This window comes from Micropterus dolomieu, linkage group LG22 (genome assembly GCF_021292245.1).
Source record: "Micropterus dolomieu isolate WLL.071019.BEF.003 ecotype Adirondacks linkage group LG22, ASM2129224v1, whole genome shotgun sequence".
Taxonomy (NCBI): domain Eukaryota; kingdom Metazoa; phylum Chordata; class Actinopteri; order Centrarchiformes; family Centrarchidae; genus Micropterus; species Micropterus dolomieu.
The window spans coordinates 12,900,417-12,914,091 of NC_060171.1; the positions used below are offsets into that span (position 1 = coordinate 12,900,417).

The following is a 13,675-nucleotide window of genomic DNA, read 5'->3' on the forward strand; positions in this document are numbered from 1 at the left end:
AAACAAACCACTGCTAGAGGCATATGCAGACACATGCTTATATATCAGTACAATCATTCCAGTGCATATCCAGTCACACAATGAGCCATTTGTTAAAAAAAAGAGATTAAAAATAAAATTCTTTGCTTCCAGCAAACCAGCAGCTTGGATTCTCAACCCAGATAAAATATTTAAATTCACAACTTTCCTTAATATAAACATAACGCTGGGAGCAATGTGCTTTATATGTATGAAACCTGAGGTTGTTTAGGCATGGGAAAATTACGGTGTGATGTATGGTGGTATGATTGTCTTATAAGGCCCTGTGGCGTTAAATAAATGAATAATTATTATTGTCAGTCAACCTAATATACCTGTATATCCTGTGTTTGACACAGCCAGGAGCTTGATGATAGTAGTAATAATAATAATAATAATAATAATCTTTATTTGTAGAGCACTTCTCAAAAACAAGTTACAAAGAACAGAGGGGCTTGTAAAAGTGTGCAAAAGAGTGTTTTTCTTTCCTGTTGAAGTCATCAGCCGATGTTGAGTCCTGCCCTGTTTTCCGCAAACCCGCTCCATCAGTCAGACTCAACCTCCCATCCTCCTTTAATCTCTCCATTTGTCTTTCTCTACTCCAGATATCGTCCATGAGAACCTGAAGATGGGGTCGGACGGGGAGAGTGACCAGGCATCGGGGACTTCCTCTGATGAGGTGCAGTCGCCCACCGGTGTTTGTCTGAGGAACAGAGGGAACAGACGCATCTCTGCAGAGGTGGGATTTGTTATTTTGTGTTTTCAGTCGTTCATTGTTCTTGCATAGCCTTTCTGCTTTTTAAATGGAGACTGTGTTGTGGGGTATGAGTCACTGGCTACTATTAACAAGCTTTGACATTTGAATATGTTACTGTTATGAATCATGGCCCATTTATTCCTACCTGGCTTAGCGGTTCAGCTTACACTTTGTCGTTAAAAAAAAAAAAAAGAAAAAGCAAAAGCATTTGACAGTGGACTTATCGGCACAAATTGGTATTTAATAACATGTGCATTACAGCTTCATGCTGTAACTCAGCGTAGGTGTATTCTCATAATGTCACGAATACAGAAGTCCTCAGCTGCCCACATTATCTCAGCAGAACATGCACACAGTGACTCCACATCCTGTACTGCAGAACATACTTTTGAAATCAGTTTTTATAAGGTTTCACTTGCTCCACACACCCAACCCCCTTACTTAATTTCTCCCTCTCTTACGCTGAGTCAGTAAGGGGCAGGTGGACTTCATCTGGTGGTTACATAATGTCAACACATTATGGACAGACTTCTTGCTGTGATTAATATTATTTGTGTGTTATTGTCTAAGAGGGATTTCATTTTTATCACAAGCATTTTTTAATCCAGGGTGCTTGATTTTTGCATTTTAAGTGCAGTGTTAGTATCTCAAATTCATACTGTAAATACGAAGTGGTCATGGTTTGCATCACACCACACACAGTTTTCAGCGCAGCATATGGAAAGACAGACGTGCATACAAATGCAAAACCAGATCAAGAGTGAAAGCTTTAATCCAGCTTGCTCGTAGGGACACACAAAAGGCATTGAAGTAAGAGAACTCGCTTTACACACTACATTATCTCAAAGTAAAAGATAAAGTGTTCTTAGTGGTGTTTCCCTGAATTTACCAGATTTCTGACATCGTTTGATTATTTTTTAGGTTCCAGTAGTAAATTAAGGGATTCAGATGGATAAAATGACATCTGTGTTTGATCATTCTTTCTTTTGTGTAGGATTCAACATAAGTCCTTAACATTGAATTTTAAGTAATGTAAAAATACTGTATATCTCAACATGTGTTTTTATATTACTTCAACAACAAAGTAACAGGCAAAATCTTATCATTTTAACATAAGTTGATGTTTGGATTGTATCTGAGGATTTTAAACAATATCTGAAACTGCGTTTATCTCCCCTTTTTCCAACAACAAAGCCAAGACTCAGTCCCTTCAATCTATCTTAATGGCTACTAATGGGATTTTGAGGATGTACTGACATGAGTCAGTACAAGCAACTGTCCAGTATCATAATTAAAGTGTAAAAAGAAAATGGCTGTGAACATCTTGCCTTCTGCGTTATTATTGACCGTAACATTCTTTTATATTCTCAAACTTACAGAGGAAATGTACAAAAGCAAAAGTTTTGCTTGTGAAATAGATTTGTAATAATTTGTCAGTTTGTCAGTTTTGTTTCCACTTTCAGTTGTTTTTTTTCCCCATTTTCCATAACATAGTGTGTGTGTTATCATTAAATGTGACCAATTTAAGATGTAGCAAAGTTTTTTCCTATTTTCATAAAAGAACCCAAACTAATTTAGCAACATTAAACAAAAAGAACAGAAACACACTTTATATTTGTTTTTTTATTGTACTGCATGTGTATTTTGATTTGTGGTTGATGTTGACATCTTGACAGGGAGCCACATGTTGCACAGTACCCGCTGTGTGATCATGCGAGGAAAAGTCTTGTGATTGAAGAACACACACTTCCCTCCCGCTGACAGTGTTTATTGGTTGGTTTGATCGCAGGACCTCTGGGGGTTTAAGAGCAGATACCACTAGCTACACAAATAAACCGAGCTTGCAAGACTGCACGAAAAAAAAAACCCAATCCTTAAACGAGTTGTGAAGCAGCTTACACCATTTGGGGCTACCCGCAGACTGAGACATGACACATCACCTCTCGCTGTGTACCGAGAGCGTGTGCAAGCCGTGCACTCTGCACTTCCTGTGACTGTTTCACAGCCAGAGAAGGTTTATATTGACAGAGGCACGTACACACAAACACTCCTTATACTCCTTCTCGCAGCGCCATGCATTGTTTGCGCTGGTATGAGCAGCGTGATTGACCGGCGGGCTTGTTGTTGATGAAGTGATCCAACAGTGAAATCACTGTGCGGCCTCATCGTTTGTCTTTGTGCGGATGTGACACACAGAGGAGGGACAGTAGAAAAAGATGAGGAGGAAGAATAGGAGGAGGAGTGAGGAAATCCCTCTGTCTGTGGTCAGGTAGAGGATTGTATGTCTCTCGCTGGAGAGGATGCATTGCTGTTTTGGGATTACATCACAAGGATTACTGTAATACGGTCCAGATGGGCCCCTCTTGTAACAGATTAGGACGGGTTGATTGGACAACTGGAGATGGGTGGTGATGGTGATGGTGGGGGTTTGTTTTGTTGTAGAGGTCAGATGATCACTTGCTCTTCGGACAAACCATCAATCCTGACCCAGCGCACACAAACTACAGACCAGCAGAACTGGGTATAATGCCATTCACAAATACAGATACAGTTGCACATCCTAGCAGCCTAGAAGTTCTTCATATGACTTTATTTTTCACCATTCATTTAGAGCTGAAACAATTAATGTCAATCGACAGAAAAGGAACACCCAGCCCTTTTGATCGTTAATCGTGAGAATTGGCTGCTTCTCTTTGTCTTATATGACAGCAAACTGAATATCTTTAAGTTTTGGACGGACAAAATAAGTGCTTAACTTGTAACTTATGCTGTGGGAAATATTATAAAGGAAACTTTCCCCTGTTTCTCTAGTTTAATAGACAAAGCGATTAATCAAATCATTAAGAAAATATTCATGCAATGAAAGTAATCGTTAGTTGCAGCCCCATTTTGATTATTAAAATTGTTGTGGATGAATTTTCAGTCAGTCAGTCGACAAATCATTTTATCAACTAATTGTATCACCTCCACAGTTAATATACACTCAGATGTCACTTAGAAATGTAGATCTGGTACATCCTTTAGCAGCTTGAAATAATATTTTTACTATAATATTAATATTTTTAATTTTTTTACTTTTTAAGCTTTATACACGGCACCTTGACCAAATTACTTAAATGATCTTTTAAAAATGCGTTCAAAACATCAAATCTTCACAGCAGCAAGAATGTGATTTGTTGCATTCTGTGTTTAAATCTGTCAGGTGGAGGCAACCTCACAGGCAAAAGGCTGAGTCACTGTCATGGTTTGGATAAAATGTTGAAGGGTCAGTTGACCTGTCTCAGGTCAAGTCGCCTTCAGTTACAGATTTATCAATGAGCATGTTGAAATGTGGAAAGTTCAAAGTTTCATACTGTTGTGTGTTACTAAGTGTCCAGTGTTATCACAGAGGGTGTGGAAGTTTTAAAGGAGCTAGAGAGGCCGGATAAACAGTAACGTAGCAAATAGAGGAAACGCATGATGGGAAGAATCCAGACGTTGTATTGTGAGTAGGTGTTTCATTTTATATAACAAGCCATGAGGATCATGCTTTAGTACTTTGTTGCTCTTGGAAAGACTTTTCCCTGAACTCTTAAAGGGCTCCACAGGCAGCCTTTATTATGTACACATGTTGGCCACACAAAACTGTATAGACGAATGCTCCTACGCGTGTGTTTATACACACACATAGACACACTGCACTCTCTGTTGACCAATGAGGCCTGAACCTGGCTGTTTCCTACAGATTCTACTTATTTATTCTGGGTTTCTGCCATTTTGTTGTCAATCATTGGTATTTATTCAGAGCTTACGCTGTTTGCTGAGGGTTCCTCCTGTTTTTTCCAGGGTTGACACCTTTTTTAAATTGGGTCCTCTGTTGTTTTTATCTATTTTATGTGGATGTGTGGGACCAGGACCTGAACAAACGCCTTTCCCTGCCGGCTGACATCCGGATACCTGACGGTTACCTGGAGAAGCTGCAGCTGAGCAGCCCCCCCTTCGACCAGCCGCTGAGCCGACGCTCCCGTAGAGCATCACTGGTGAGACAGAGAGAAGAGGGGGAGAAGGATGGAGAGGGAAAGGAGACTGGTTGGAGGACAAGAAAGAAAAGAGAAAGGAAAATAAGACATTGGCAGATAGTTGGTGAACACCAAAAACAAAGCTAAAAGGAGAATGGAATTGGAATTACATTTTAGCAAATTTGCACCATTAACAGTGGGCCGAATTAGCTATTAGCGGTGTACCCCTGGATGTACAGACAACTGTCACTGGATTACTTTGAATCTGAAGAAAACCTACAAACATGATGGTTCTCAGGCATATTCTGGAGTTATTAGGATTGCTTTTATCAATGATTGCTAAGCAGATTTTAGGGACATTTGTTTGCAGAGATAATGACATTCTAAGCAAGTGTAAGTCACTATCAGTCAAAAATGTATGTGTATCGTACATTCAGATTCAGAGAGAGAGAAAGACAAAGAGAGAGAGATCTTAAATCTGGATCTGCAAGGTAGCTTAGCCACAAATGTCAGATCAATGTAGTGGAATATATTTCTCTGTGAAAGGTGGAGAGAAAGTAGATTAAAATAACTGAAGTGCTGTACCTCCGAACTTTGCTTATGTAAATATACAGTACATGCTGCCCACCTCTGAGAGCGAGCAGTACTGATTTGAGAATCAACAGTGGAGGAGAATCGGGCAGAAATGGAGAGAAATAGAAAGGCCGTCAGGGAGGGGCTGCGGAATATAAAGACAGCTGTGAGAGTTATGTTTTATTTAAATTCAGCAAGAAACAGAAGTGAGAGTGTGAGCGCTCCCACCTTGACTCTAATCTCATCCTCTCGTCATGTGTTTACACTGCACCTCGACATTCACTTTGTCAGCTGCCTCAATAATTGGCTTGTGGTTTTACTTTGAATGTGCATCTGTCAAAAGCAGAACACAGGAAAAGTATGAACAGTGTGCCTCGCCCAGTCCACTGCATTTGCATACACATTCCCCTGCTGTTGAAAAAGCACTGAATGGCTTTGCTCATTATGTGTTCAACATTTTGAAAATCTATGAGCCGCCCAGACCTCACAACTCATCTGGCGACACAGAGCGTCAGCTTAAAGTCTGGTGAAGCTGCCTTTAGTTTGTATGCTCCTAGTTGCTGGAAAAGTCTCAAAATGACTTGCATCTTAGGCATTAAATAGTTTGTATGTGTACTTCCTCCCCCCCCCCCGATTATTTTTCATTGTAAGTGAATCTGCCGATTATTTTCTTGAATAATTGAGACATTGTTTTATATATAAAATGCCAGAGGAAAAAAAGGCAAAAAGCAGTCCAAAACCAAAATAATAATAATCAGAAATGATAAAGAAAAGCATCAAATCTTGAAATTAGAGAGGCTGGAACCTCAAAAATGAGTAAGAGATGATTGCCCATTTATTTTCTGTTGACACTAATTGATTAATTGATTAATTCGTTGAGCTCTTGAGCATATTCAAGTTTTCCATTGTGTACTAAACATCTTGCTTTATACATGCTTTATAAATACAGTTTTCCTTTCCTTCCCTATAAACAAACACATTGGAAAAGCCAAAAGCCAACGGTCCTTTGTCACAAGAGATTATCTCTGAATGGCGGTTGGGGGTGTGTGACCTCCTTACACCCCTCCTCTGTTGCTGTGAGGCCGTCATAAGGATTTGTCGTAGTGTCTGTAAGCTTGTCAGTGCTAATAAAGACGCTACCCTCATTAATGGTGTTTGTCCTTTTCTCTCCTCCAGTCAGAAATTGGATTTGGGAAGCTGGAGACTTACATCAAACTGGACAAACTGGGGGAGGTACGTGAGAGTTTGTGTTCGCTATTCACCTTGACTTCTTCACAGGTGCTAATGTTTTCATAGTGAGTGATGTAACACATACAGACAGCATTAGTAGAGTTTGCTTTTAACCCTTGACAGCCTGACTGCATCAGTCTAGCTTCTGAAACAGTTCCTCACCCCTTTCCTTCTCTTCCTGTCCTCCAGGGCACATACGCTACAGTCTTCAAAGGGCGGAGTAAGCTGACAGACAACCTTGTGGCACTGAAGGAGATAAGACTGGAGCACGAGGAGGGGGCGCCATGCACAGCTATCCGAGAAGGTATAAAATTTATGCTATATAGTCCACTAGTTATTAGTAGGGTTGAAGGTTTTCCTGTGACTTAAAAATGAACTTAACAGGAATAACTTTTGCCAGGATTCTGGGATTTCTCACCATAGAACTCCTGATAATGAGTCATTAACCCATATTGTAATTTTCTAAAGGTGTTCTAAAGGCATATTCATTAGATTATGTGGTAGTAAACATCATTTCCACCCAAAAGAACGCTGTCCAAAATAATTTCTTCCAATGTTGAGCATATTCTCTTTATAGTCAAATAAGAGTATATGACCATGTTATTAGTGCTGGTGTGAAGTTATTACTGTCAGGGGAGGAAAATGTATCTCATGCAGCTGATTGGTTGTGTTGTTTTTGGTAGTCTGAGGGAACTGGATGTAGTTGTAATGTTAAGGCAGTCATCTGCACTTGATGCTTCACAGGTATTTTTCCCAGAAAATGGTACCAGATTTTGGCCAGAATTCAGCCCTAGTTACCTTTGGTTCAGTTAATTAAACACTTGAATTCATTAGAGTAAATAACTTTACCAAAGTGCCTGAAAATACAGGTCGCCCTCCTCAAGGAAAAATGCATTGTGGTTAGTTTGGAGTGAGAATGTAAGACAACAGGAAAGAGCCCAAACATGCAAAGTGCAATGTGTCCTTTTGTTTTCTTTGAATATACTATTTTATATTTTTGTTGTGGTGTTGTTGATTAGTTAAATCTTTGTGTGTGACATAAGGCTTTATAAATTAACCTTACTTGGGCTTGATCAGTGTAAATTGAAACAAAAATTTGAACTTCAGCTCAAAGAAAATAAGCCAAGAGTGTAATCACACTGTTACAGCCGTCTCCTCTCTCTTTACCTGTAGTGTCGTTACTGAAGGACCTGAAACACGCCAACATTGTGACGCTGCACGACATCGTCCACACAGACAAGTCGCTCACACTGGTCTTTGAGTACCTGGTGAGACCAACAAAACCTCTGCCCTCATCTCCTGCATGACTCACATGTTATTCTGTGCACAGATGCTGAAATAAATAAATTTTACATTATTATTCATGAGGAAGATGATGTTAATACAGAAGCACAACAGTTGAACTGTTGCAGTTGAGTGTGCCTATTCTTCTGACGTCCTCTCTCCCTCCCTCTCCCTTTCCCTCCCTCTTGTCTAGGACAAAGACCTCAAGCAGTACATGGATGACTGCGGGAACATCCTGAGCATGCAGAATGTCAAGGTGAGCCTCCGCAGGCTGCCTGCTGGCCCGGCCAACTTCACCAACTCTCACGACTTTGTGGTTTCTGATGTCAATACAAGAAACACTGTTTGTGTGCCCCCTGGTGGTGGAATGTAGCGTCTTAACCTGACTTTTCCACAAAAATCTGTTTTGTTTGTTTGCATTTTGTTGAAATTTGGTTTAATGTCCCTTTGAATAGAAATGACATACTGCATATTAAACTCATCTTTGGCTGTTTGGATGGAGCATATAAATAATGAAAATATTTATTTTATTCTCCTAAATATCTATACTCCAGGGGGGCTTTGATAAATTGCATTAAATGTAGCAACATCATCTGTAATATATCAAATCTATAAAATCTATTCAGCATCAGTCTAAAACTAATTTGAACAGAATGGTGACTGTTGCTGATCTAAAATATCTTTTTCTCCAGATTTTTCTGTTCCAGATCCTGCGAGGCTTGGCGTACTGTCACAGACGGAAAGTTCTCCACAGAGACCTGAAGCCCCAGAATCTGCTAATCAATGATAGAGGAGAACTCAAACTAGCTGACTTTGGTAAACAGACAAACAAAAACGATACGCTTCTTTCATGTCAGAGGTTTTTCTTCAAATTAATTATCTGCCATGTGGATAAAAAGTCACCTGTTGATACATTTCTGAAGCTGCATTTGTCTGTATTTTACAAATACTGCGTGATACAATTCAGCCATATAATTTGTTTTTATATTTGGCATTTTGAAATGAAACCCTGAGCTTCTACCAAATTTGTCCTTTGGATCTGTATTTATTTGCCATATTTCTGCTCCACAGGCCTGGCGAGGGCCAAGTCTGTGCCCACTAAAACATACTCTAACGAGGTGGTAACACTTTGGTATCGCCCTCCCGACGTGCTGCTGGGCTCCTCAGAGTACTCCACACAGATAGACATGTGGTGAGTGGGCCTCACTCTACAGGGGTGATTACAACTGTTACAAAACACTAAGTAGACTCCTGGCTACTCTCTCTTTATGTCCAGACGACTGAGTTCAGTGAAGGTGCAGCTGCAGATTAACAATATAAAATTTCCTGTCATGAATTTCAAATTTTTGTCTTCTCGTCTCAAACCGCTTCAGTGAGTTGTAGTTAGGGTTGGGTATCGTTTGGATACCAGTACCAAACCCAGTACCCTTAAAGTGATACTGATACCAATTGAGTACTTCATTCGATACCTTGCATAAAATGTCACCTGTTGATATGTCACCTGATAATTAGCTTATTATTATTATTGTTATTGCTATGGACAAGCAAGGTTTTCTATAAAAAAATTTTCTTGTTTCAAATAACTGCTACATAAAAAGTATTGGGAAATTGTATCACATGGCTCCCCATCCTAATTAGGTTGTCCTCACTGGTAGTATTAGCCTACAAAGAGAAGACTACAGCTTGGGAGTTATTTTTTATTTGAATGAGAGAGGAAGAGTGAAATAGTTTAGAATAGAAATAGTTTAGACTCGGCGCGTGCAGGCCTTTTTTGATACAGTCTATGGTGCAGGCACATAGGGTGAAAAAAGGTGTGCTCTTCTCTTTCTTTCGGGGTGTTGTTTGCGTATTTGGCAGCAAACAAAACCATAGAAATAGTAATTTTTTGCCGCGATCTGGTTACAAAAAGTAGGCCTAGGTATCGATTGAATTACTGGTTTGACTGGAGATGTTTCGGTTCTTCTCCATACCGGGTTGTTTCGGTCGGTACCATAAAGGTACCAAGTAGCCATACCCATCCCTAGTTGTAGTGTAAGCACACATGTTTGGAGCTCCTTTAACTTAATTGATGCTCTTATGTTGAGCAATTTATGTAGTGAGCACCAATCTACAATGAAAATACTTTGAAGTGGCACATGGCTGTTAATGAACATGCTCAAGCTGTAATGGAATTTAATGGTTATGAATGGTTTCCTTTAAACTTCAAAGTACTTTGCCCCGTTCTTAAATTAATTCCTGCTTCTTCCTTTGATATTCACTGGACAGACTCAACCGGTTCAGATTAATGTGCGATTCAGGGAGTTTGATCCCCAAAAGTTAAAGGTGATGTAAATACAGAAGACCTGTTGATTTGGATTGGTGTTAAAGTTTCGGTCATCTATTTATGTCCTAATCCCTTTGTCTTCCTGTCAGGGGTGTGGGCTGTATATTTTATGAGATGTCTGCCGGCAGGCCCCTGTTCCCTGGTTCCACAGTGGAGGACGAGCTGCACCTCATCTTCAGGCTGCTAGGTCAGTGCTGCCCCCTGCTGACAGAGAAGCACTCAAAATGTTTAATATGATCCTTTAATCGCATTAACCCTGGCATGCAGCCCCTGTGGCAGCGTGAAAAGCCCCTCCAGCTGCCTTGGTATAAAGCCCGACTAACAGGGTCAATTGAATGTCCCTCCACAGGCACTCCCACAGAAGACAACTGGCCTGGAATATCCTCTATTGACGAGTTCAAGTCCTACAAGTTCCCCAAGTACAAGGTCCAGCCCCTCATTAACCATGCACCCAGGTAAGACTGGGAAACTTATATTCTGAACATCTGAGTTTTCTTTAATATGGATTGATCAAATGTGGTGTGCTGCTACTTACCAAATGTTACACATACAGATATGTGGCACTTATACACCTTTACAGTTTCTTAACACTCCCCCCTTACCTCTCTTGTTAGCCCTCTAATCAATGGAGATGGAAATGAGCAAATGTTCCTAATCAGACCCAGGTATAAGAGAAGAGCTGCTACTGTATGTAGAGCATTTTAGAGTTTGTCATTAGTATTATTGGTTTGTTTAGTTAGGAGTATGTGCTCTGTGTCACTTCCTGTAAGGAAATCCTGTGGAATAGTTGACTGTGTTTCCTTCCTTACACTAGCCAGCATCTGTGAGTCACTCCCAACTCTACTGACCTCCCTCTCTCCTGGCCTCTCTCCCCCCTGCAGGTTGGACACTGATGGCATCGACCTGCTGATGTCATTCCTAAAAGTGAGTCTCACTATATCTGCCAGGCTTGAACAGGATGTTAAAAGCAGTGACACATTTTGCAGCTATGATAGGGCTGTATTTTTGGAAAGAAGTGCATCAAGGCGCACTAACACATTCACATGCAGTCACACATTGCTGACCCCATTTTTTTTTGTTCTTGTTCTTTAATGACTTTGTTTCTTTTACTTCCTGCGAATTTCAGTACGAGTCGAAAAAGAGGATCTCTGCTGATGAAGCAATGAGACAGCCATACTTCAGGAGCCTGGGGCCACGTGTGCACTCGCTGCCAGAGAGTGAGTAATGAAATGGCAACGCAGTAATGCAGACTTGGCAGGCTCCACTACGTACAATTTGAAGGATATTGCAGTGTACAGTGAGGATCAGTTACGGCCTCATAACAAAGCCATTGTTCTCCTGGCAAGATGTGACTTCTGTTGCACTGACTGACTCTTTATGTCTGGCAGGCATATCCATATTCACACTGAAGGAGGTCCAGTTGCAGAGAGACCCTGGCTACCGGAACTCATCGTACCCTGAGTCCGGTGAGGAAGAATTCAAGAATGAACACTATGATGGCTTGTGTTTTTACTGTTAACTAGAGGTTTTCAAACTGTGAGGCACGCCTCCCTAGAAGCCACGGGGGGGTTCGAAGGGTGGGATGTGGAGGGAGAGAAGTGAGGCAAAAATACTGCATGAGGTGAAAAGAAACTAAAAACAACAGGAAGTTAGTTTTTGTCGTACAGTCACTAACAGTTGCCAGCAGTAGCTGTGACACAACTCATTGAGTTACTTGAACCATATTGCCACAAATATGTGTTTTATTTTCCTTCTGGATATTAACGCAGTCATATCTGAACATGCAGACTTGATACAGTTAGATTCAGTGTGACTTACACTTGCAGAGGAAATAATTATTTCTAGTGTCCACAAATAAACATCCATAAATCCGCTTAGAAATAATAGAAAAGAAAGATGCTTCTCTTGCCTGAGAATCATCACATTTTAAGATTCCTTCAGTATGAAAGAAATCCAGTGATCGACGTCGACAGGGAACGCTGCAAACAGGAACTCCTACATGCATGTATGGCAATGTACATAATACCTGTATACTGTTTACTATATGTAAGCCTCAAAGCATTGTCTGACTTTGAAATCCTACGCTGTAAACTATATAAAACAAAATAATTTATATTTTTTCTGTGTTTCCCCTCAGGGAACGGAAAGAGCAGAAGACAAAGCATGCTGTTTTAGATTCTCTGGACTGTATTTTTTATTTTTTATTTGGGAAGGATCTCCTAGCTGTACAGTCTCGCTGATGGATCAGTAACCTGAGATGGATGTTGGCGTGGAGCATCATCATCATCATCACTCCCCCAGAACTACTTGGGAAACTTGTCCACAGTGTGACCGACCGCCGTTCCAGGTTTGGCCTGAACCTGGCCCAAAAGAGACATTTATATACTGTACATCTATATTTATTGAGAAGAGAATTTGCTGCTAAATACAACTACTGTCTAGAATTCTAACGGGCTCAGTCACTTTAATGAATACATGCAATGTGTATAGATTTTTAAATCTTTTTTTCTTTGAAGTGGTGATATTTTTAGTGATTTTTTTTTTGTCGTTATTTCCATTTTCCTACATGCAAATCTCCACCTCAAAGCTCCTCAGTGTGTGTGGGTGTGTAAGGCACGCAGACAAACAGAGGGATGTTTCTGTAGCAACTCGAAGGGGTTTGATTTTCTGTCTGTTGCCACGGTGCCGTTCTCGGCGGCACCCATCATTTGTGACCGTTTACTCTGAAGGTTTTTGAGGCCAGCTTTGAACTGATAATTTTATCTGGAGGCGAATATGAGAGCAGTGCTGCCAAGCTCTGTGCAAACAGATCACATTCTTGTCAGATGCTGGCATATCATTCCAGGATGCTGCGGTCTCTTGTCGTGACCAATGAACAAATGCAGGGGGAAAAGAGGCGACGTAGATTTATTAACAAGGGCATTACAGGATTAGTTACGCCTCCTAAAGTCTTCAGAAAATATTTTATATATTACTACAGTGAACAGCCTTCTCATCCTTTTCCACCTCAATCTGTCACATTATCTCCTCCAGTCTGTTACAAAGAGGGGATGCAGAGTGAATTCCCAGTGTTGATATCTGCTGCCTTTGTCCATTACAAATGTGTTCTCCTTTCTGCCATTCCCATCTAACATCAGCTGTAAAAATGGATCCTTCTTTTTCTGGATTGCCTCCAGCATTGTGTTGCATGCCTGCTCTGTTGTATGAGGAAGCACACAGTCACTGAACTCCTAATTGTGGGAGCATTAGCTATAGTCCTTCCCCTAGTGAATACGATCTATTTAACAGTGTTCCAAGAGATGTTTTGTATGATATTCTTTAACTTTATTTGTGGATAATTGTTATTGGTGTGGGATTTTCGTTGCAGATGCCCTCCCATATGAGCCCCCCCCAGAGTAAAAAAATAAAATCTAAGGTTTAAACAGAAATCATATAAACTGCTTTTTTGTTCTTGTTGTATAGACTATTTATATATCTATTTAAGCTTTGTTT

The 13,675-nt window shown here is 40.4% G+C and overlaps 1 protein-coding gene across 1 annotated transcript in view; it reads left to right on the plus strand.

Annotated features, from left to right (window-relative positions):
* Positions 1–13,611, plus strand: part of LOC123962368 (cyclin-dependent kinase 17-like) — a 32,669-nt gene extending 19,058 nt beyond the window's left edge. Inside the window, exons 4-17 of the mRNA XM_046038440.1 lie at positions 624–757; positions 4,669–4,794; positions 6,523–6,579; positions 6,766–6,880; positions 7,750–7,844; positions 8,054–8,116; positions 8,553–8,676; positions 8,932–9,052; positions 10,273–10,370; positions 10,533–10,638; positions 11,065–11,107; positions 11,310–11,400; positions 11,572–11,649; positions 12,321–13,611. Coding sequence (XP_045894396.1) covers positions 624–757; positions 4,669–4,794; positions 6,523–6,579; positions 6,766–6,880; positions 7,750–7,844; positions 8,054–8,116; positions 8,553–8,676; positions 8,932–9,052; positions 10,273–10,370; positions 10,533–10,638; positions 11,065–11,107; positions 11,310–11,400; positions 11,572–11,649; positions 12,321–12,358 — 1,289 coding nt within the window. The 3' untranslated portion in view covers positions 12,359–13,611. The remainder of the gene's footprint in view (positions 1–623; positions 758–4,668; positions 4,795–6,522; positions 6,580–6,765; positions 6,881–7,749; positions 7,845–8,053; positions 8,117–8,552; positions 8,677–8,931; positions 9,053–10,272; positions 10,371–10,532; positions 10,639–11,064; positions 11,108–11,309; positions 11,401–11,571; positions 11,650–12,320) is intronic.
* Positions 13,612–13,675: the final 64 nt, after the last annotated feature.